General features: G+C 38.9%; 1 protein-coding gene across 2 annotated transcripts; it reads left to right on the forward strand.

Annotated features, from left to right (window-relative positions):
• Positions 1-342: 342 nt before the first annotated feature.
• Positions 343-13,026, forward strand: LOC144453386 (uncharacterized). Of its 2 annotated transcripts, none has more exons than XM_078144670.1 (2): positions 343-449; positions 9,842-13,026. In XM_078144670.1, exon 2 carries the CDS (start codon positions 9,976-9,978, stop codon positions 11,425-11,427), a length of 1,452 nt encoding a protein of 483 aa, XP_078000796.1. In that variant the 5' UTR covers positions 343-449; positions 9,842-9,975; the 3' UTR covers positions 11,428-13,026. The 2 variants fall into 2 exon arrangements, with proteins under 2 accessions (XP_078000796.1, XP_078000795.1); XM_078144669.1 differs by lacking the exon at positions 343-449 and adding an exon at positions 4,515-4,827.
• The last annotated feature ends 9,746 nt before the right edge of the window (positions 13,027-22,772 follow it).

A 22,772-nucleotide genomic window follows, 5' to 3' on the forward strand; every position in this document is an offset into this window, starting at 1 on the left:
AAGCAATTTACGTTGGTTGTTTGACAACGCACTTTGTGTCATAACCACGATAATTGCCGTATACCGACACGCGCACTATTGGATAGAATACGGAGTTACGTAATCAATTAACTATAATTCGGAAGTATTACTAAAGCCTTTGTAAACTGTTAAACGTACATTAAGTGCCCTAAGTTCTGCCAAATTCCTTTGTTTAATAAATTACTTTGCTTGCCCCTTATTTATATGTCATGGTCGCATATAATTGACCCTACAACCAGTTGACAGCCCCTAACTATATGATAGATGACACTAACACATCAAGCTAACTGACATCTCCTGAAGGTGTTCACAAAACACACATCGTGAGTACAGTCAACAACTTAAAGCCTGACCTGCTCCACGGAACTACTCTCAGACCACATTCTCGGGCACACTGGTTCTCCGTCTCGTTTTCCTTTACATCCAAGGTACATATGATTTACATATGAATTCATAAACCTACTCTTGCAGATTACGTTTAGAAGAGGTTTCCGTTTTATACAGACCGGTTCATTTGTTGACAGTCGATCTTCTGGTGTTCTGGTGTTCTGTGTTTGTTGTGGTTGCATTGTGTTCATGTTATGCGGTAAGTCATTCAATAGAATCGCGAGTATTTAATATCACGGTCATTTAGCGATATTTAGTAAAAGGTACAATGATATGTCTGCACATAAACTATTTTTTTCAGCGTTCATGTACGACCGGACTTCTGTACAAGGTTATCATTAAACCCGCATGGGGTGGTGAATATTATAGTGTAATAACAGCCTGTCTTCAAAAGTTTGCCGTTTAGTGCTTGCATGTATGTTATAATAATCACAACTTTCTTGTTATAATTTCAACGTCTGGTGGAAATATTCGACGTACATTTTATACAGAAAGAATTATCACCCCGCCAAGATCAACGACAAGTGTTTGGCGGTGTATTGTTTATCGATAAACAACCAAATCTAATTAACCTCCATTGAGTGACCTTTGTGAAATATCCGTTGATTTCATATGTGTAATCCAGCTACCTTGTAAATTGGTAGAAGATTGCAAATGTAATCAGACAGACATACTGATATATGTAAAGACTATTTACTCTTCAAATTACACACATTGTGTTACAATTGGAGATAATCTAAAGATATTAAAATCTCTGTATGTGTATTAACCTAGCCAGTCTATGCCATTATGAAGTCTATCTATGAATGCCATATGTGTAGGTAGGTGTATTATTAGTAGCGACTAAGGGGTCAATAACGGAGAGCGGTGGCGTGTCGTAACTAGGATTATTCTTAAGACCCCAAATTTCGTGTGTTTTTATAGAGTGTAAATATATGACAAGCTATGGTGATAAATTACATTTTATTGACGGCTAATATTGAGTATTTAATCAGAATACCACAGTACAATAGCAGAAGCTAGTATACTGAGACGTCAAGTTTGGAGTTTGTACGTCATAAGAACTTTATTATAACTTATATAGCTGCTCATTAGTTCTGTACCCTTTGAAGTATATTATTATTAATAACTGTCTCTAACTCTCCAACCGTAACGTTGTTAATTTTAGGTCAACCATAAAACCATCAAACATTTTTTACAAGCCTTGGCGACCCGTTTTCACACCGGTCGAAATAAAAGCTGATAAAATCAATTTGCATACACTCATGAACTGTAGGGGGAGGGGGAGTGTCGAATATAGTCACTACTTGATATCATTTTCTCATTTACGTGCAGGTAGCTATCATTTGTTTTCGGTTTGATAACGTTTCGTTTGGTTACTTTATCAGCACTGACGTTGGTGAGTTGGGTAGTGACCCCGAGATACAACATCGAAACTGTATATCAGAGTTAATTGGTTGTCTGCAACTTTGACTATAGGTCAGCGATGTTTATATCGGAGTCTATCTTTCCATTTATTGTGTTTACTCACAGACCCTCAACTAGCAAGAGTCTATAGATTACTTGTTTTTTGTTTTTGGGTTAGGGGTGTATTGACATAGGCCAGTTGCCAAATACAATGTACACTAAAAGCTACTTCTCATTAACACACAATGGTTTGAATCTAGGAGTTAATTGCATGTCCGCATCATATATTTCTTTGTTTTTGATTTCAATCAAACCATTTTCCTTGTCAAATGTTGCGATAAAAATGACCACAATGAGAACTGGGTTAATATATAAATGTATACACAAGGCCACTATTGGTTTTCATGGTATTTTTTATGGCGTGCAAATATATGACTGGCAATTGTGATTATGGATTACATTTTATTGATGTTCATAAAGATACATAATCTAAAAAAAACCCATCAATACCGACCCGAGATCCAGACGAATGACAAACATATAATCAATATATCATACACATGCGAACAGTGTGAGTAGGTAAAAATAGACTTGTGTGTGGACATGATGACGATGATCAAGTATACAAAGACAGAGAAACGGATATCAAGGACTTGTCTTCGATTGAAAACCGATAAAAATAATTAGGAACATTTGCTGTGATATTTGTTTTGATGGATGTCAAAAATTGCCTTTCTTGCAATGGACATGTCCTATCTACCTACCTATCTACATACCTACATACCTACCTAACTACATGTGCATACATACATACATACATACATACATACATACATACATACATACATACATACGTGCATACGTGCATACGTGCATACGTGCATACATGCATGCATGCATACATACATGCACACATACATACATACATACATACATACATACATACATGCATGCATGCATGCATGCATGCATGCATACATACATACATACATACATACATACATACATACATACATACATACATACATACATACATACATACATACATACATACATACATACATACATACATACATATACGCACACATAACATACAATGTAGGCCTGTATACGTAGTCCTGCTTGCAGACGAGGTGTCAGAATTGAGTCCCGACCTATCAATTCCCATGCAAGACTTGCATGGCAACTTAAAATAACTTTGTGAGAAAATTTGGCATTTGATCACCATTGAACCCTATGGTCGAAGAATATATCAAATTGTGAGGGTTTTGTATATTGCGGGTATCTACAATCTAGTGTTATCCTTCATCTGATTCGATACCACGTTGGCATCCCGACTAGGCTATATTTAAACTTGTCCCAATAGGGTTTACATGAACCTTCTCACCATGATCATCATTAGAGATTGTAATAGGGTTAACATGAACCTTCCCACCATGATCATCATTAGAGATTGCTTGTTATTTTTGTTGGGTTTATCGAATCATGTGATAATACGATTGATTATATCTTTAGAACACATTCTTACCACAGATAGTATATCATTCATTCTTTGCTGTGTTGAGATATGGTTTCCATGGCAATAATGGACAGCACTGAGACACTACTGGTTCTAAAAATGTGAATTCAGTTTACGAGTCAAGTTTCGATTTTATCACTGTGTCTTCCTTGTTTTATTTCATAGTTATGGTATGGGTATATACGATTTTGTTTCGACTACTCCATAAGACAATTTTGTATTTGGTGAGTGGCGGTGTCACGAGATGCATTTATCTATCCACTGTGACATCACAAACCGTTTGTTTTCGCATTATGCTAAACATTTACACATATTGGACTTCCTTCTTTCCTGGTAAGATGTCATGGTTCCAGTAATTGTATAACTGGGTACATTCTAGGGACGGTCCCATCGAAACTCTGTCACAGTGGTTTGTGTGATTAAAGTTCAATGCAGCTAAACGCTGAAACCATTTTTTTGCAACACGAATTGTTAAAACAAATTCCTACGAGTCAAAATTCCATTCATAGGAACCACTTTATCACTGGGACTGGCGGAGACATGTCCATATTAACAATATGCTATATAAATTAAATACATGCAACCTGTTTTCGTTCGGAGTGTTATGTAAATCATATTTGGTGTACACCAAGATGATTACTCAATCAATGTTTGTTCCACACGAGTACAGAGTCTGTGACATCGTTTACGTAGCTGCACTATAAATATACTATGTAATGACATCATCTGTGCAAGTTAACGTCACTGGCTGTGTTTGTAAAAATCGTAAATTGGTTTTAATGATATGCATTTATTTCTATAATTGGATACTAGAAGTATTTTTTTTATGAATTGTCAATCCAAACTGACTAAATATAGCAACGATTGTTCGTGGTCGTCACGATATACGCAATTCAATATCACTGTGTACTAAATACAAAAAAAATCATTTTGCATTTATTACTTGTAAACGGTAGTTTTAGTTTTAAATGTCTTTCGTAGAAGAGGGCAGGAAATTTGACGACATTCCACAACGTACATGTATTTTTCTACTCGACTCTGTTTATTAAAATGGACAAACCTGAACAACTTATGAAAAAGCGCTCTTCCTTTTTATTGAATATATGCAATCAGCTGTACAGACTTTCCTATAATATATTCATGAGAAGGCGATGACCTCTGTATCCGGAGAAAAACGGGAAAGAGTGTAACGCAGATATAGTAAATAGACGGAGCGACGGACGCGTGCAATGTTGCTGCTGTGATTCAGGGTATGTGTTATTGCTGTCTACAATATGACAATTCTACCAAAAGTGGATTCAAAGAGTTGCAAAATGTATGGTGAGGTTTGAGCGGATTTGGTTGTCAACAGATCCAAGGCACGGATTCCCCACTTTACAGGACGCAGCCTCTAATAACATCGCATTTGTACTAAATGGACCGATATTAACGACATATGCAGTTCATAAAACCTGTCACGAATGGACTGCCAGTGATCAAATATGACAGTAAGGGTAAGCGTAGTGTTCCTATTATGTGAATGCCTTACTTGGTATGTATTGTTGATTGGCCGTTGTACTTCAACCGTTCGTCTTAGTACCTATACGTGCAATACAGCGCTGAAGTAAAACTGACATTTACTTCAAATAGCATCGTTTCTTGCTGGAATAAATAACAAGTAAACATCTCGAGTAAATATGACTTGTTTCGTAGTATGTTTTTTGTTTACTCCGTTCAACTACTTCATACTAGAGCGTTGACAATACATATACTATGTACAGCGGAGATTCCGTCTTTAATCTGCAAGGCATTATGAACGACCAAGACTTCAATTTAAGAGAGTTGCATGCCTGGTATTCAACCTGTGTTGTTGTGACGACCGCCGCTTAGACAGGACCTATAGTCGTCCTCGTTAGGGCATACGGCACACAGCCATTTGGAGCTAATGACGATCTATTACTCTAAAACACGCCATTAAATACTGATTTATTTAAGTCCCCATTCCCTAGAAAAGCCCACATGCTTACATTGTCATGGTACAGCACCAAATGTGCCCTTGTACATACGTATACTATACAGATGGTGTAGCAGTTTTAAGCAATGGTCAGTAAAAGACTGCATATCGTTCGCGTTCAAAAAATATACAGTGACTCCATCAACCTTACGGTTCGGATCACCGGTCATCATTCTAAAACTGTTATTAAAACAGTGATCGAAACACAACAGCAATACAATGTACAGCAGTTTTATCGACATCCACAGTCGACTATATTTGTTGAGCGTCAATGCTTTAATTCCCTTATCAGGTCTAGACTGTAGTCAGTAAGAACAGTTCCCATGCCAACCAAACTACAAGTGCTTTAGTATTTCATCGAGTTCCTTAAATCAAATGTAAAGGTTTGTATTCACATGTCAGTACTATACAACTTACATTCTACCAACAGTTAATCATTATTCTTATCCCCCGTCACAATTTGACCATTTGGCGACGTGAAAACACCCCCTCCCCCGCCCCTCAAAAAATGTTTTTTATATCTCACAAGAAGAATAACATATATGACTCATATCACGATATATGGACAATCCGTCGGACTATGAGTAACACTGTTTACACTATACTTGCAGTAAAAAAAAGCAAAATTTATCCGGAGAACATGAACCAATGAAACAAACGAAAGCGTACTAGTCAATGTTTGTGATAAATCTTGTTGGCTTCAGTAAGAATGAAATGTTGTACACAGAGGTCGCAACATGACTCGTCAAGTACCAAGCACGTGGTGACAGTACAACTACGGTCATTTCGACAGCTCATTGTTGGGGAAAATACATAGTGTACACTGTCACTTGGCCTTCGGAATTCAAAAAATAGCTTTTTGTGAAACGGATATGATAATCCAAAAATAAATGAAAAAAAGAAAGGTTGTGCTTAGTTTGAAGTATTTTTGACCGTGTAAGGTACGTTGTCTCGGTGTTTAATACACATACTGCATCTCTAAAGCCTCCCTTCCTCAACCGCAATTTTACTATGTCTTTGTATTTCAGCACGAAATGTCTGACAACTTGTATTTATCTTTAGAATAAGAAATCAAATCAAAGATTAGGTGTATAAGAAAGTCATACGCGACAAAACGGTCTGTTTTGACTCGGAAAATACCCCAGGAAAATACCATGTCTCTTTACGTGTCGAAAATGTAACGTTTGCAAAATATTGCAAAATTTCGTGAAACATTTCGGAAAATTGTTCTTAATTGCAGGAAGGGGATGATTTTGTAAAGAGAAAGACAACTGTATTTAATCTGGATATCAAATTTAGCACACCAAGGTGTTTAGCACTACTACTACTACTAAGAATAAACTTTGCACCAAAGTTTAAGGTCAAGGGTTTACTTTGAACATAAATACACGCTAGACTAATTTTAATCTTTTAATAGTGACTGTACTTAGCGACGGCAAATGTGCTATGCATGTTGAATGTCTAATTCTAATCCTGTATTATTTGTAGAATAACATTACGGCCTTTGCTCTGCTGCTGTCAAAATACTCTGAGAGGCAAATCGACGGCCGTTGTTGGGATTCTACTCGTTTTATCAATGTTCTATCAGAGAATGATTGTGATGACGTTTGAAGACTCTAATCTCATATGTTATTTCGTCAATTAGTCCTATGTAAACTGTAAAACGTTTGAGAGTAGAGGGATCCGTTCTGTTCTGTGACCGTAGAGAGGTTGACATTCATTCACTGACACATAATCTTAACGATATCAAACGATACAGGTATGTACAGACGTCAGACGAAGCCTCGTATTACGGCACAACCACACTGATGTACAAACAATATATCGTATGTGTTACTAGTATTTGTCAGAGATTCGATGAAGGCTACGGACTGGTATACGCTGCAGAATTGCTGTATTTCATATACCGGGGCCTTGTACCTTATATTTCGACGATACCGGGTGAAATTTGTGGTATTGGCCATGGTAGGAGATGCGTGTAGTATGCATCACTCCAAACATAAAGTAAACAGGACAAGAGACGATGGTTCTAGCGCTCATAGTCCAGGACGCATGGGACGAAAGAGTACGGTTGGTAAGTCAGTCACGGTTTCAGAGAACACCATGGACTTCCTATTTTAACGACAACCCTTTTCCTTTGCATAGACACGTACGCATGCACGCATACACACCCACATACATACATATATGTATATATATATATCATAAATATGTATATTGTGTAGATAAGTAGATAATATATATATATATATATATATATATATATATATATATATATATATATTTAAAAAGACAAACTGTACTGTTAAGTTCCTATGAGGATTTTCTTTCAATAGAATTACTGTTGGAGCCTAACCCACGACTACTTGTTGTTGATTGAAAATATTCTAACTAATAACAAGTTGCTAGACTCGACAGATCGTTCATACAATTATAGATTTTCCATAATCATTTCATGCTTTCAAGACAAGCTTTGTCAATTAAAAACCAAGACAGGCCAGAAATTGCACTTGTTGGACATTTCTTTCATTTTGAATTGAAGGGACCAACGAACAACCTTGACCGTGAGTTTGTGTTCCAGGGTCATTTGGAGTGCGTTCATGGATGACTTGATTGACAACCCAGTTAGAGATTTAATTCATTGGTTCTTTTGTAAAATATAATCCATTAACAGTAATCCTTGCCTCATACATACACATCTATCCATTATTTTGTATCTAAAAATACAGTGTTCTTGCTTCACGACTCGCCAGGCTGTTGTGTTCGCAATAGCTACTGACCCATAGGTTCGCTTATTGACAATAGCAACATTAATGTATCGTCTAAGTTGGACGTACGTTCTATTTTGATTTGACTTCCAAATGCATTACTCTGTTGCTTTGAAAGCATATAAGGTTATCCATTGAGGATCACATATTGAGACAGTAGAAATCTACTAACGGTAAAGCGCCGACTTCACTTGACGGAGTATAACGCTAACCCTGCACGATGCATTTATGTGGAAATACCCGCTACCTTAGCTGACAGTATTAGTGACCGTATATTTTAAATTGTGCGATAGCAGCAAGGTAACTATCTACGCGGATCGACCATATTTCTACAAGTCACTGGTAAATACAATAATTTGAAATATCCGTGCCTAGTACTGTGTCTACTGAGTGCATCACGTGACTTGCTCATTGCTTGTAATTGAGTTGCACAACGTGTGTAGGCTTAATACTGGGTATTCTCATTCGTCAACACTGTGGCTACTAGTATTCACGACTTGATAGCCCACGTCCATGAGACGCTACTTACAGTAATCGAAACTAGCACAGGATCTAAAGTTCCGATATCGGCGAGTAATATACCTGTTGGTAGAGTTGTTGTTGTTGTTGTTGTTGTTGTTGTTGTTGTTGTTGTTGTTGTTAGATGATGATGTTGATTTAAAATTGTTGCGAATAGATAATTGTTTGAACACTACCACGTCAAGTTCTGTTGTATCTTATCTTTGGTTTTTCAGGCTATTTTATCCATGAGTTTTCATCTGAAGATCATTATAAATAACATTTTCTGGTAATAATATGCTTAATATTTAACAGTGAAAAACGGAACAATTTCTGCAACTACAGACATTATGTTTGCCTGTTGCTAGCCATGATGTTTGCATATTTTGTGAACTTTAGTATACGAGGGTCGACCAAAAAAGGTTACAAAATGGCGCAACGTAGCCTGTCAGTGAAAACATCCCAATCGCTAATATTATGATGTATGCCTAATATATGTTAGGGTCAGTATGGTTACATTTACCTCTGGTTAAATTTTATGTCGGTTGTATGTTGTTGTCGTTTGCCCAGTATGATTATTTACAAACTCCCAACATCGAGTCTTACAGCGATTTATTTCTTGTGCTTTCTTGCGTCCTAATTCCCATCAACTTGTTGAGCACTTAACCTTGTTATGATCTTAGGGCTATGTCTTTATTACGCAAAACACATACACGTTAGATGTCTCAACTTTCCGTACCATGTTTCAGTTTGTGTACAAACAGGATTCAATTGCTGCGGGTAATTTCAATGGTAGCATGCACTTTTGACCTACCGTGTCATGCGATGCTTATTTACGCCTAAGGCTACGTTTATAAGGTTATATAAAACACCGCTGATTTCTTGGTGTGGATCTAGCCGTGTCGCTGTCAGAATCATTGTGAAATGTTGTTCAATCACCCTTTCTAACTCTCTTATATGTTGAGCAGACAACTCGGTTTGGCGTGACTGTTTGAACCAGTGATCTTTGGAGCCACAGGTTCTGTTTGGCATAGAAAGCTCAACAGGTAAAATGTATTGTGCGTATACGGCGTACGTACGGTATATGACACGGGTGGTTTTTTTACTGCAGCTAGACGCGGCATGGATTATCAGAGTATTACTAGCTGTGGCATGGTTGGATTGTACACTTGTTTATGTCGCTGTGCCATAGATAAGAATTATTTGTCATATCAACGTTTAACGACTTGTCATTTTTATTACTTTCAGGCCTTAAACTTCCAAGTCTAGCGACTTCAACTTCAACGGATAAAAATCAGAAAAGTGACCACGATCTAAACGGTTTCAAGAGTATCCCTGCAGATGAGGTGTGCTTGAAAAGAAAACGGACTTTAAAATCATCAATGACGAAGAAGGACGAAACAAGAACTGGGTTAAACTTTATCAAAAGTCCTGATAAACTTTTACAAGACATAATGGAAGACGATGCGAAGTCTGACGACGACTTGGCTGACAACCAGCCAGGGGAAATCTGTATTTCTTCCATATCGACGGACAGTTCTGACCGAGATGACCGCACAGATAACGTTGAAGTTTGTACGAATAGTGAAAAGACAACAACGAATTCTCCTATTGATAAGGGAAAACGTCGAGTGCGTTTTAGTCTTCCAGGTATGGGTGGAAAATGTATTTATCCTGCAAGGGTTGAAGAAGATTACAGGCGATATAGAAGGTACTCTTCCCCATCGTTGTTCGGAGATGCCAATTATCCGTATGAAGAAGAAAGCAGAAGTGATAGTTACGCAGAACAAAATGAAATATGTTCTCGACGAAAGAGAAAAACAAGCCTACCTCCCATAAATAACTATACGGTAGAAACTTTCTATGAAAGACAAGTAGAATCGGTTGATGGAATCGCTAGTACTTTGATGTCTAGAGACTTTGTTAAACCTTCACCGAGAGTAGACTCTCCTGCCAAATCTAGTTTTGGATCTGCACATTTCCAGGCAGCAATGAGCATACCATTAAGTGACGACGAGGATTCAAACAATAACAACGATGATGGAGACGATTGTGAACAGAAATGCAACGTTAATAAAACAGTACCGACCCATCGACCTCACTTGTCATCACCTCCAACATCACCAAACAATCAACCCCTCTCGCCTTCTTCCTCAACAGCATCTCTGAAAACGCTTGATCCCCCACGTCCCTCTACTCCAAGAAGACGTAGAATGGGAGTTGTTCAAACTACCCCACCAGTGTTTAAAAGTATGGAATCTTTATCTGAAACTCATGACCGTCCACCAACTCCGCGAAAAGACTTAACTAAAACTGGAACTCCACCATCCAATATGTCATTGGGATTGACTGAACAATCAAACGGCCGGGGTACACCCGATGCACGCAGTCCTAGGTCTTCTGTTGGTACGCCTCCTATTGTCAGATCACCAACGCCAAGGTTGCTGAAACGGCGTGCAATATCACTCGGACAGACGGCGAAACCCGACCCATCTGCATTACAGACAATGCCAAAGTCTTCGTCCTTCCCAAACGAAACTTCTAAGAACAATAATACTCGGGAGCACGATATAAAAGTCCTTGAGAGAAAACTACAATCTGTGGAAGTACGCAAGAAAGAAGTGAAAACTCAAAATTATATCTCGGAAACCATATCCCAGATATTGCCAGTTGTGGATAAGCAGCGACAGTTCCGAGTTAGACGGAAATCCTTGCCAAGTACCATGCCCCCATCTCCTGTATTCATACCGCCAGAAATAGACTTCTCATCACTGGAAAATTGCCGATATTTGCGCCGAAAACCCTCAGATGAAGACCTGGACGATATGTTTTGAACTCAGTTGTAAACTAGCTGTTTGTCACTGTTTATGTATATACAGGAGCCATCAGGATAGCAAAATTAATCTAGGAAAGAAAGTTTTTATAAATATCTATATGTGAGAATCTTTAAAGAATTTTCAACACGTGACATATTGTAAACTTTTCCACCAGTACAAGTGGTAGAATGCGTCGATCGCAACAGTAGACAGAACAGATGTAAACTGTATCGATAACTTGCTTTTAACCTCGATTTCTGGCGTACTTACAAAGGATGACACTAATTTTAGTAATGGCGGCAATGAGAGAAAGAATATAAATACATCGCTCCGGAAGAAAAGGGTGGGATTAAGCTAATCCACTTCGGCGTCCGAATTAACTGAATTTACCTACCTCGCTTACGTGCGAAAAGAAATTGGGACAACATATGCTTTATTGACTGTATAAATTTAATGGACTGTCACATTTCACTTCAATTTGGAGTATAACATATAAGGGTAAACATTCTTCAACCATTACGAATAGGCCGTTATATATTGTTTTTAAAATGACATTTCGTACATTTATGACCCCTGGAGAGGCTTTTTCCTCGAACTATTTCAACTTACAATCATGGTGAACAACTTGAAAAAAAAGGTATACAGGCACACACTATACAGAAAGGAATATGTAAGTTGTCAAATTTATATATATATTACAGCTTGAACTCAGTTATGCTTTGTTTATTCGAAAACCATGTTATACTTTGTTATTGATACATTATGTATTATGATAAATCCTTAATTTCGAAACTTACATACTTTATTGGGAAACATTTCCCCGCCTTTTCTATAGAAAGCACTAGAGTCTTGATCACATTTCAAACTCATTACATTCACTCAAGTCCATTACTCATTACTTTCAAATCCTGGTCTCGATTAGAACAACACTCTGATGGGAGTGCAGTTTCACTTTAGTTAGACTTAACCTAGCATAAGCTCCTCATCCAAAGTATAGAAGTATGTTTGTATGTTTTAATCGCCTAGATCTTCCCACTCGACTTTTTAATGTGTTGAAAATATGCCCTCTAATGCCCGCGGACCTTACCATGCTACCTCTGTGTCCGTAGCGTTTGCAATCATGAGCGTAACGCTGACTATCAAAATCCGATATCCACATGCATGTGTGTCACGTGTATAGCGCCACCACTCGGGGAAAATAATCATTGGTGTAAAGCTGGTGTCAGGTCGCTAGTTCATGACAAACAAACCTTCTTATAATTATATTGTTATAAAATCATTTACGTTATGAGTGTACACTTTTGAGAACTTGTCTTTGTGTTTGTTTTTTAAAAGATCTCATTCTTTGAGTTGTTGAGGGATTCCATGAACCGCCGTATCTTGTTTTCTGTGCTGGTTTGTTCTGTAAGTGGATTCATCTTTAGCTGTTAGATGTTTTTAACACGTCAGGTTCCCATTGTTGCGTCAATATTCTGGTGAAACGAAGGCAACAAACTGTACTTCGAAATTTAATTCAAGTACTAGAGAATTTGAGAATTTTGTCTGATAAACCGTCCACTAGATTAACCAAAATTGTCCAACTTGAATTTGATGAAATGAATGGAATGTGCTAATATTTTTGCGGTGAATAATTTCATTGAATGAATTGTATATATTGTGTGACGTTTACAAAATATTTACATATTAAAGTGTTCAACGAATAAAAGAGTAATTTATCAAAAGATGACAAGATATGCAGTGGTGTTTGCTTACTTCATATGCTGCATGCAGTGGTGTCTACATGCAGTGGTGTTTACTTACTTCATATGCTGCATGCAGTGGTGTCTACATGCAGTGGTGTTTACTTACTTCATATGCTACATGCAGTGGTGTTTACTTACTTCATATGCTGCATGCAGTGGTGTCTACATGCAGTGGTGTTTACTTACTTCATATGCTACATGCAGTGGTGTTTGCTTACTTCATATGCTGCATGTAGTGGTGTCTACATGCAGTGGTGTTTACTTTCTCCATATGCTACATGCAGTGGTGTTTGCTTACTTCATATACTGCATGCAGTGGTGTTTGCTTACTTCATATGCTGCATGCAGTGGTGTCTACAAGCAGTGGTGTTTGTTTACTTCATATGCTGCATGCAGTGGTGTCTGCATGCAGTGGTGTTTGCTTAATTGAGTCATATGCTGCATGCAGTGGTGTTTGCTTACTTCATATACTGCATGCAGTGGTGTTTGCTTACTTCATATGCTGCATGCAGTGGTGTTTGCACACTTGAGTCATATGCTACATGCAGTGGTGTTTGCTTACTTCATATGCTGCATGCAGTGGTGTTTGCGTACTTCATATGCTGCATGCAGTGGTGTTTGCACTCTTGAGTCATATGCTACATGCAGTGGTGTTTGCTTACTTCATATGCTGCATGCAGTGGTGTCTGCATGCAGTGGTGTTTGCACTCTTGAGTCATATGCTACATGCAGTGGTGTTTGCTTACTTCATATGCTGCATGCAGTGGTGTTTGCGTACTTCATATGCTACATGCAGTGGTGTTTGATTACTTCATATGCTACATGCAGTGGTGTTTGCTTACTTCATATGCTGCATGCAGTAGTGTTTGCTTACTTCATATGCTACATGCAGTGGTGTTTGTTTACTTCATATGCTGCATGCAGTGGTGTTTGTTTACTTCATATGCTACATGCAGTGGTGTTTGCTTGCTTCATATGCTACATGCAGTGGTGTTTGTTTACTTCATATACTGCATGCATGCAGTGGTGTTTGTTTACTTCATATGCTACATGCAGTGGTGTTTGCTTACTTCATATGCTACATGCAGTGGTGTTTGTTTACTTCATATGCTACATGCAGTGGTGTTTGCTTACTTCATATGCTGCATGCAGTGGTGTTTGATTACTTCATATGCTACATGCAGTGGTGTTTGCTAACTTCATATGCTGCATGCAGTAGTGTTTGCTTACTTCATATGCTACATGCAGTGGTGTTTGTTTACTTCATATGCTGCATGCAGTGGTGTTTGCTTACTTCATATGCTGCATGCAGTGGTGTTTGTTTACTTCATATGCTACATGCAGTGGTGTTTGCTTACTTCATATGCTACATGCAGTGGTGTTTGCTTACTTCATATGCTGCATGTAGTGGTATTTGATTACTTCATATGCTACATGCAGTGGTGTTTGCTTACTTCATATGCTGCATGCAGTAGTGTTTGCTTACTTCATATGCTACATGCAGTGGTGTTTGTTTACTTCATATGCTGCATGCAGTGGTGTTTGTTTACTTCATATGCTACATGCAGTGGTGTTTGCTTACTTCATATGCTACATGCAGTGGTGTTTGCTTACTTCATATGCTACATGCAGTAGTGTTTGCTTACTTCATATGCTGCATGTAGTGGTATTTGATTACTTCATATGCTACATGCAGTGGTGTTTGCTTACTTCATATGCTGCATGCAGTAGTGTTTGCTTACTTCATATGCTACATGCAGTGGTGTTTGTTTACTTCATATGCTGCATGCAGTGGTGTTTGTTTACTTCATATGCTACATGCAGTGGTGCTTGCTTACTTCATATGCTGCATGCAGTGGTGTTTGCTTACTTCATATGCTGCATGCAGTAGTGTTTGCTTACTTCATATGCTACATGCAGTGGTGTTTGTTTACTTCATATGCTGCATGCAGTGGTGTTTGTTTACTTCATATGCTGCATGCAGTGGTGTTTGCTTACTTCATATGCTGCATGCAGTGGTGCTTGCTTACTTCATATGCTGCATGCAGTGGTGTTTGCTTACTTCATATGCTACACGCAGTGGTGCTTGCTTACTTCATATGCTGCATGCAGTGGTGTTTGCTTACTTCATATGCTACATGCAGTGGTGTTTGCTTACTTCATATGCTGCATGCAGTAGTGTTTGCTTACTTCATATGCTACATGCAGTGGTGTTTGTTTACTTCATATGCTGCATGCAGTGGTGTTTGTTTACTTCATATGCTACATGCAGTGGTGTTTGCTTACTTCATATGCTGCATGCAGTGGTGTTTGCTTACTTCATATGCTGCATGCAGTAGTGTTTGCTTACTGCATATGCTACATGCAGTGGTGTTTGTTTACTTCACATGCTGCATGCAGTGGTGTTTGTTTACTTCATATGCTACATGCAGTGGTGTTTGCTTATTTCATATGCTACATGCAGTGGTGTTTGTTTACTTCATATACTGCATGCAGTGGTGTTTGTTTACTTCATATGCTGCATGCAGTGGTGTTTGTTTACTTCATATGCTACATGCAGTGGTGTTTGCTTACTTCATATGCTACATGCAGTGGTGTTTGCTTACTTCATATGCTACATGCAGTGGTGTTTGCTTACTTCATATGCTGCATGCAGTGGTGTTTGCACACTTGAGTTATATGCTGCATGCAGTGGTGTTTGCTTACTTCATATGCTACATGCAGTGGTGTTTGCTTACTTCATATGCTACATGCAGTGGTGTTTGCGTACTTCATATGCTGCATGCAGTGGTGTTTGCACACTTGAGTCATATGCTACATGCAGTGGTGTTTGCTTACTTCATATGCTACATGCAGTGGTGTTTGCACACTTAAGTTATATGCTGCATGCAGTGGTGTTTGCTTACTTCATATGCTACATGCAGTAGTGTTTGTTTACTTCATATGCTGCATGCAGTGGTGTTTGTTTACTTCATATGCTACATGCAGTGGTGTTTGCTTACTTCATATGCTGCATGCAGTGGTGTTTGCTTACTTCATATGCTACATGCAGTGGTGTTTGTTTACTTCATATGCTACATGCAGTGGTGTTTGCTTACTTCATATGCTGCATGCAGTGGTGTTTGCTTACTTCATATGCTGCATGCAGTGGTGTTTGTTTACTGCATATGCTACATGCAGTGGTGTTTGTTTACTTCATATGCTACATGCAGTAGTGTTTGTTTACTTCATATGCTGCATGCAGTGGTGTTTGTTTACTTCATATGCTACATGCAGTGGTGTTTGCTTACTTCATATGCTACATGCAGTGGTGTTTGCTTACTTCATATGCTACATGCAGTGGTGTTTGTTTACTTCATATGCTACATGCAGTGGTGTTTGCTTACTTCATATGCTGCATGCAGTGGTGTTTGCTTACTTCATATGCTACATGCAGTAGTGTTTGTTTACTTCATATGCTACATGCAGTGGTGTTTGTTTACTTCATATGCTGCATGCAGTGGTGTTTGTTTACTTCATATGCTACATGCAGTGGTGTTTGCTTACTTCATATGCTACATGCAGTGGTGTTTGTTTACTTCATATACTGCATGCAGTGGTGTTTGTTTACTTCATATGCTACATGCAGTGGTGTTTGCTTACTTCATATGCTACATGTAGTGGTGTTTGCTTACTTCATATGCTACATGCAGTGGTATTTGCTTACTTCATATGCTACATGTAGTGGTGTTTGCTTACTTCATATGCTACATGCAGTGGTGTTTGCTTACTTCATATGCTACATGCAGTGGTGTTTGCTTGCTTCATATGCTACATGCAGTGGTGTTTGTTTAGTTCATATGCTACATGCAGTGGTGCTTGCTTGCTTCATATGCTACATGCAGTGGTGTTTGTTTACTTCATATGCTACATGCAGTGGTGTTTGCTTACTTCATATGCTACATGTAGTGGTGTTTGCTTACTTCATATGCTACATGCAGTGGTGTTTGCTTACTTCATATGTGTTAGTATATATGAGTTAATGTATGAAGTCACAGTCATAGGTCAAAGGTCATGTATAATGTTGTTGATGACGTCAGGTCACCTTGTAATAAAGATGGCGTACTTTGTGTAAGTCTGATGTGTCGTCTCAGTGATAGTTATAGCATTTAGTAACTATAGACTGATCATAGGCCATAACATGGTGTCAGAAGTAAACTTGGGTCGTCAGTGACTAGTGAGTAGCAGTATTTTGATGCAGTAGAGTCCATAATTGCGAGCGAAACTGATTGTTTCTTCACGGAAATTTCCATAACTTCCGACGTCTCAGCACAGACACGTGGTATCAGCTAACCTAGCCGTAAGTACACGTTTCGATTAGAAACATTATGGCTTCATACCAGATACCAGCACCGCAACCCATGAACGTGAAAGGGGATGTTTCCACGAATTGGAACAATTTTAAAGCAGCTTGGGACTACTATAACACTGCCACTGAGTTGAAAGAAAAATCCAAAGAAGTTCAAGCTGGAGCCCTGTGTAGTGTAATGGGTATGGACTGTGTCAAAGTCATGAAAAGCCTCACTACCTTGTCCGATGATGACAAGAAAGACCCAGATAAGATTTTGAAAGCACTAAGTGACCATTTTGTGCCTCAAAAGCATCTACTATTTGAAAGGGTTAAATTTGGTTCTGCTAACCAAACTGACCACGAAACCATTGACCAATATGTAGTGAGATTGCGCCAACTAGCAGAGTCTTGTGAGTTTGACACTCTGAATAACAGTTTGATACGAGATAGACTAGTTATGGGCACTCACGATTCAGCCACTAGAGACAGGTTGCTAAGGGAACGCCCAGTCCCTGACCTGAGTAGATGTATTGAAGCACTGAGAGTAAATGAACAGACAAGAGTACACAAAGAGCAGATGAAAGAATCTACAGAAATGCAAGATACTGTACATGGTGTACATAAGCAGAGTCGTCAAGGCAACACCCGAAGCAAGGGAAAGCAAGTCAAGAATGACAGATCAGGATACTACAAGAAACAAAACACAAGCAGTGTATGCAAGTATTGTGGTTCAGATCATGCTAGAGATAAAAGCAGATGTCCTGCCTATGGAAAAAACTGTAACAAGTGTGGCAAACCTAATCACTTTGCAGCTGTATGTCTGGGACATAGAAGAATGTCCAGACAGGGATCTAAGAAAGTGCATCACACTACAGCCCAAGACAGATATGAGGATGATTCTGAGGATTCTAATGATTCCATTTTTACTGTTCATCGTCTGGGTGCAGTACAACATATGGATGTCAAGTCAGCATTTATGGTACCTTTAACATTTCACACAGCATATCCATCTACAGTCTCTGTACAGCTTGACTCTGGAGCGACATGTAGTGCCATGTCATACACAGATCTACAGAACATTTTGCAAATAGGTCGTGTGAAATTGGATCCGCCGAAAGGCAAAATCAAGCTGTATGATGGTAGAGTGATTACTCCATTGGGTACATACACGTTGACTGTTAGTCATAGCAACGGTTGTAAACATCGCACAACATTTGACATTCTAAGGCAAGCACCATGGCCCATTATAGATGGCAACACTTGCATTAGGAATGGATGGTTGTCACTTCAGCTTACCAAGTCAGTGAATATGATACAAGGAGAGGAATACAAGCCTGTATCATTTGAGCATATTATGCGTGAATATAAAGATATATTCACAGGACTGGGATGTTTACCTGGTGAATATCATATCCAGGTAGATCCTACTGTTCAGCCAGTTCAGCATGCTCCGCGTCGAGTACCAGTGCCTTTGAAGGAGAAACTAAAGACTAAAATTGATGAAATGGAGAAACAAGGCATCATAGCCAAGGTAACAGAACCAACTGACTGGATCAGCAGCCTTGTAGCAGTACAGAAACCAAATAAGCTAAGAGTATGTTTGGATCCAAGAGACTTGAATAGAGCGATCAAGAGACCAAAATACCAATTGCCTACAGTGGACGAACTGTTGCCCAAACTGGCAAATGCCAAGGTATTTACAGTATTGGATGCCAAAGATGGTTTCTTCCAGATAAAGTTAGATGAAGAGAGCTCTCACCTGACTACATTTTGGACGCCGTATGGTCGTTATCGTTACCTAAGAATGCCACAAGGCATCAGCAGTGCTCCTGAGGAGTACCAGCGTCGTCAAAATGAGGTATTATCTGGATTAAATGGCGTAGAAGCCATAGTCGATGACATTCTGTGCTACGGTTGTGGAAACACAATGGAAGAAGCAGTCAGAGATCATGACAAAAATCTGATGAAACTTCTAGACCGAGCACGCAAGACTAATCTAAAGCTGAATAAGAAGAAGTTCAGACTCAGGAAAAAGGAAGTCTCCTTTATGGGTCAGCTGTTCACCAGTGAAGGATTGAAGCCAGATCCTATGAAGGTGTCTGCAATTACCAATATGCCACCACCAAGCGATAAGAAGGCAGTACAGCGCCTGCTTGGATGTATCAACTACTTATCTAGGTTCATGCCCAAACTCTCTGAAGTTTGTGAACCTCTGCGTAAGATAATGGAGAAGAATATAGAGTTCGTATGGGAAAGCCAGCAAGCAGAAGCTTTTGCCACCATACAACAGCTTATCAGCACAGCACCTCTACTCAAGTACTACGACGTACAAAGTGAAGTTACGATTCAGTGTGACGCCTCAGAGTCGGGACTAGGTGCTACATTACTACAGTGTGGACAGCCAGTAGCATTCGCATCCCGATCACTCTCAGCAACAGAACGCAGATACGCGCAGATAGAAAAGGAATGTTTGGCTATAGTATTCGCATGCTGTAGGTTTGACCAGTATTTGCATGGTAGAGAATCTATATCAGTTGAATCAGACCACAAACCCTTGGTCCCGATTTTCACCAAACCAATACACTCTTCGCCTAAACGGCTTCAGAGAATGCTGCTTCGATTGCAGAAATACAACCTACATGTTGAGTACTTACCAGGATCTAAGATGTTCATTGCAGACATGTTGAGCAGAGCTTACGAGCCCAGTACATATGCAGACATCAAGGAGGAAAGCACACCAGATTACCAGATATTCCAGCTTTATAGAGAGAAGCAATTGTTTCAGGAAATTGCTGAGATCAATCAGGTAGAATATATGCGTTTATCTGAAGGCACACACCAGCAAGTAAAGTCGTGCACCAATGCAGATGCACAATTGCAAACTTTAATGAGTACAGTTATGATAGGATGGCCAGACTCGAGAGATAGCGTTCCAGTTTGCATCCTAGAGTATTGGAATTTCAGAGATGAACTCACTGTACAAGACGGTGTTTTGTACAAGGGGATGAAGGTGATTATTCCAGTTAGTATGCGATCACAGATGATTGCGAGAGCGCATTCTAGCCACTTAGGCCCGGATGCTTGTGTGAGGAGAGCTCGTGACGTTCTTTTTTGGCCAGGTATGGTAGCAGAAATTAGGGACAAAGTACAGTCATGTGGAATTTGTAATGACTTCCTAGCCAAACAACAAAAGGAACCATTAATGACACATAAAATTCCCAGCACACCATGGTCGAAGGTCGGTCAAGATCTCTTCACATTATATGGAGAAAATTATCTAGTCACCGTTGACTACTACAGTGATTATTTTGAGTTAGACTTACTTAATGACACTTTGTCTACTACTATAATCAATACTACCAAGATTCATTTCGCAAGACATGGAATAGCGGATATGGTAACAGACAATGGTCCGCAATACATCAGCGATGAATTTTCCACTTTTTCTAGCGAATGGGAGTTTAAACACACAACTACTTCGCCATATCACAGCCAAAGTAATGGCAAGGTAGAGTCAGCAGTGAAGATTGCTAAGAAGCTTGTTAAGAAAGCTAAACGTGATAGTAAGTGCATACAATTAGCCTTGCTTGAATGGAGAAATACACCTGATATATATGGTTCAAGTCCAGTTCAAAAACTGATGTCCAGAAGGACAAGAACCACTATACCAACATCTGAACCATTACTAAAACCACAAATTGTTGATGGTGTTTATGACAACATCATAAACAAACGTCAGAAAGCCAAAGCAGCATATGACAAACATGCTAAGCCACTTCCAGCATTGGAGATAGGGGATTCGGTGAGATTACAGCCGATGAGACATAGAGAACCATGGGAGAAAGGAATGTGTGTAGCAAAGGTTGGCACGCGTTCATACTTGATAGAGTCAGAACAAGGTAAACTGTATCGAAGAAATAGGAAATTTCTACGACCAGATCATAGTGATGTCAAACCACATACAACACAAATAACACCCAGTAAGTTTGAGAAAACAACAATATCTCATCCTGTAAAGTCAGAAATTGAAAACACTGTGAAACAGTCTTCCACAACAGCGCCCTCATCTGGACAAAAGGATATGTCAACCAGCATCACAACAGCTAAATGTAAAGACAATATCATTGACTCTAAGCCCTTGGTTTCAACACCAGTAACAAAAGTAGTAACCACAAGGTGTGGGAGGCAAAGCGTTGCACCACACAAGTATAAAGACTTTACTGTCTAAATTGAAGTTTAAACTTAGTTATAGTTTGTGTTCAACTATATAAATGTACAGTTATGCATGCAACTGTCAATTGCAAGTACGGACCATATAAAGATATAAAGACTCGGAGAACAATGAACAATTATTGACAGTACAGTATTGATTTCATATCATATGCTTTGAATAACACGTTACAGTATAGTCTACTGTCTCGCCTGAGATTTGATATTATTGCCAAAGACAATGCAATAACCGTTACTCTGATTTGACGTAATTGCCAAAGACAATGCAATAACAAAACACTGTATAATGTCAAAGTCAGATGTTTACAAATACAAATCTTGGAAAAAGGGAGATGTTAGTATATATGAGTTAATGTATGAAGTCACAGTCATAGGTCAAAGGTCATGTATAATGTTGTTGATGACGTCAGGTCACCTTGTAATAAAGATGGCGTACTTTGTGTAAGTCTGATGTGTCGTCTCAGTGATAGTTATAGCATTTAGTAACTATAGACTGATCATAGGCCATAACAATATGCTACATGTAGTGGTGTTTGCTTACTTCATATGCTACATGCAGTGGTGTTTGCTTACTTCATATGCTACATGTAGTGGTGTTTGTTTACTTCATATACTGCATGCAGTGGTGTTTGCTTACTTGAGTCATATGAGTATACGTTTGACATCACACCGCATCATGTCATTAAAGGAACAGCAACTGTCAGAATCGGCAATGTTGTAGATAAATACACACTGTTTCATAAACGGCGACTTCTGTCGTTTTATTCAATTCGGGAACCAGCCTCTAATTACTGGGCTATGGCTCAGGTTGCATACATTGTACAGTTACAACTTGCACATTGTAATTTTATATGGGGACAAGAAAAAATATTACAACTTTTAGCTTTCTAGAGATTTTGACATTTTGTCCGACAAGTGTGGAGTTAAAGAGTGTTACTGTGGTTATGAAGGCTAGCTTATGACATAAAGACACTGATAAGATGAGATATCCCCTTTTTGTGTAATTTACCTGCACACAGTCGAAACAAAAAAGACTGAAGCCGAATTAATCCTTTTACCCA

Source organism: Glandiceps talaboti, chromosome 2 (genome assembly GCF_964340395.1).
Source record: "Glandiceps talaboti chromosome 2, keGlaTala1.1, whole genome shotgun sequence".
In the NCBI taxonomy this organism is placed as follows: Eukaryota; Metazoa; Hemichordata; class Enteropneusta; family Spengelidae; genus Glandiceps; species Glandiceps talaboti.

Excerpts from the sequence above, each read along its gene's own strand:
- LOC144453386 (XM_078144669.1), top strand. The coding sequence starts at position 4,770 with ATGCAGTTCATAAAACCTGTCACGAATGGACTGCCAGTGATCAAATAT. Across the intron at positions 4,828-9,841 it reads GATCAAATATGACAGTAAGG|GCCTTAAACTTCCAAGTCTA; the intron begins GTAAGCGTAGTG and ends TATTACTTTCAG.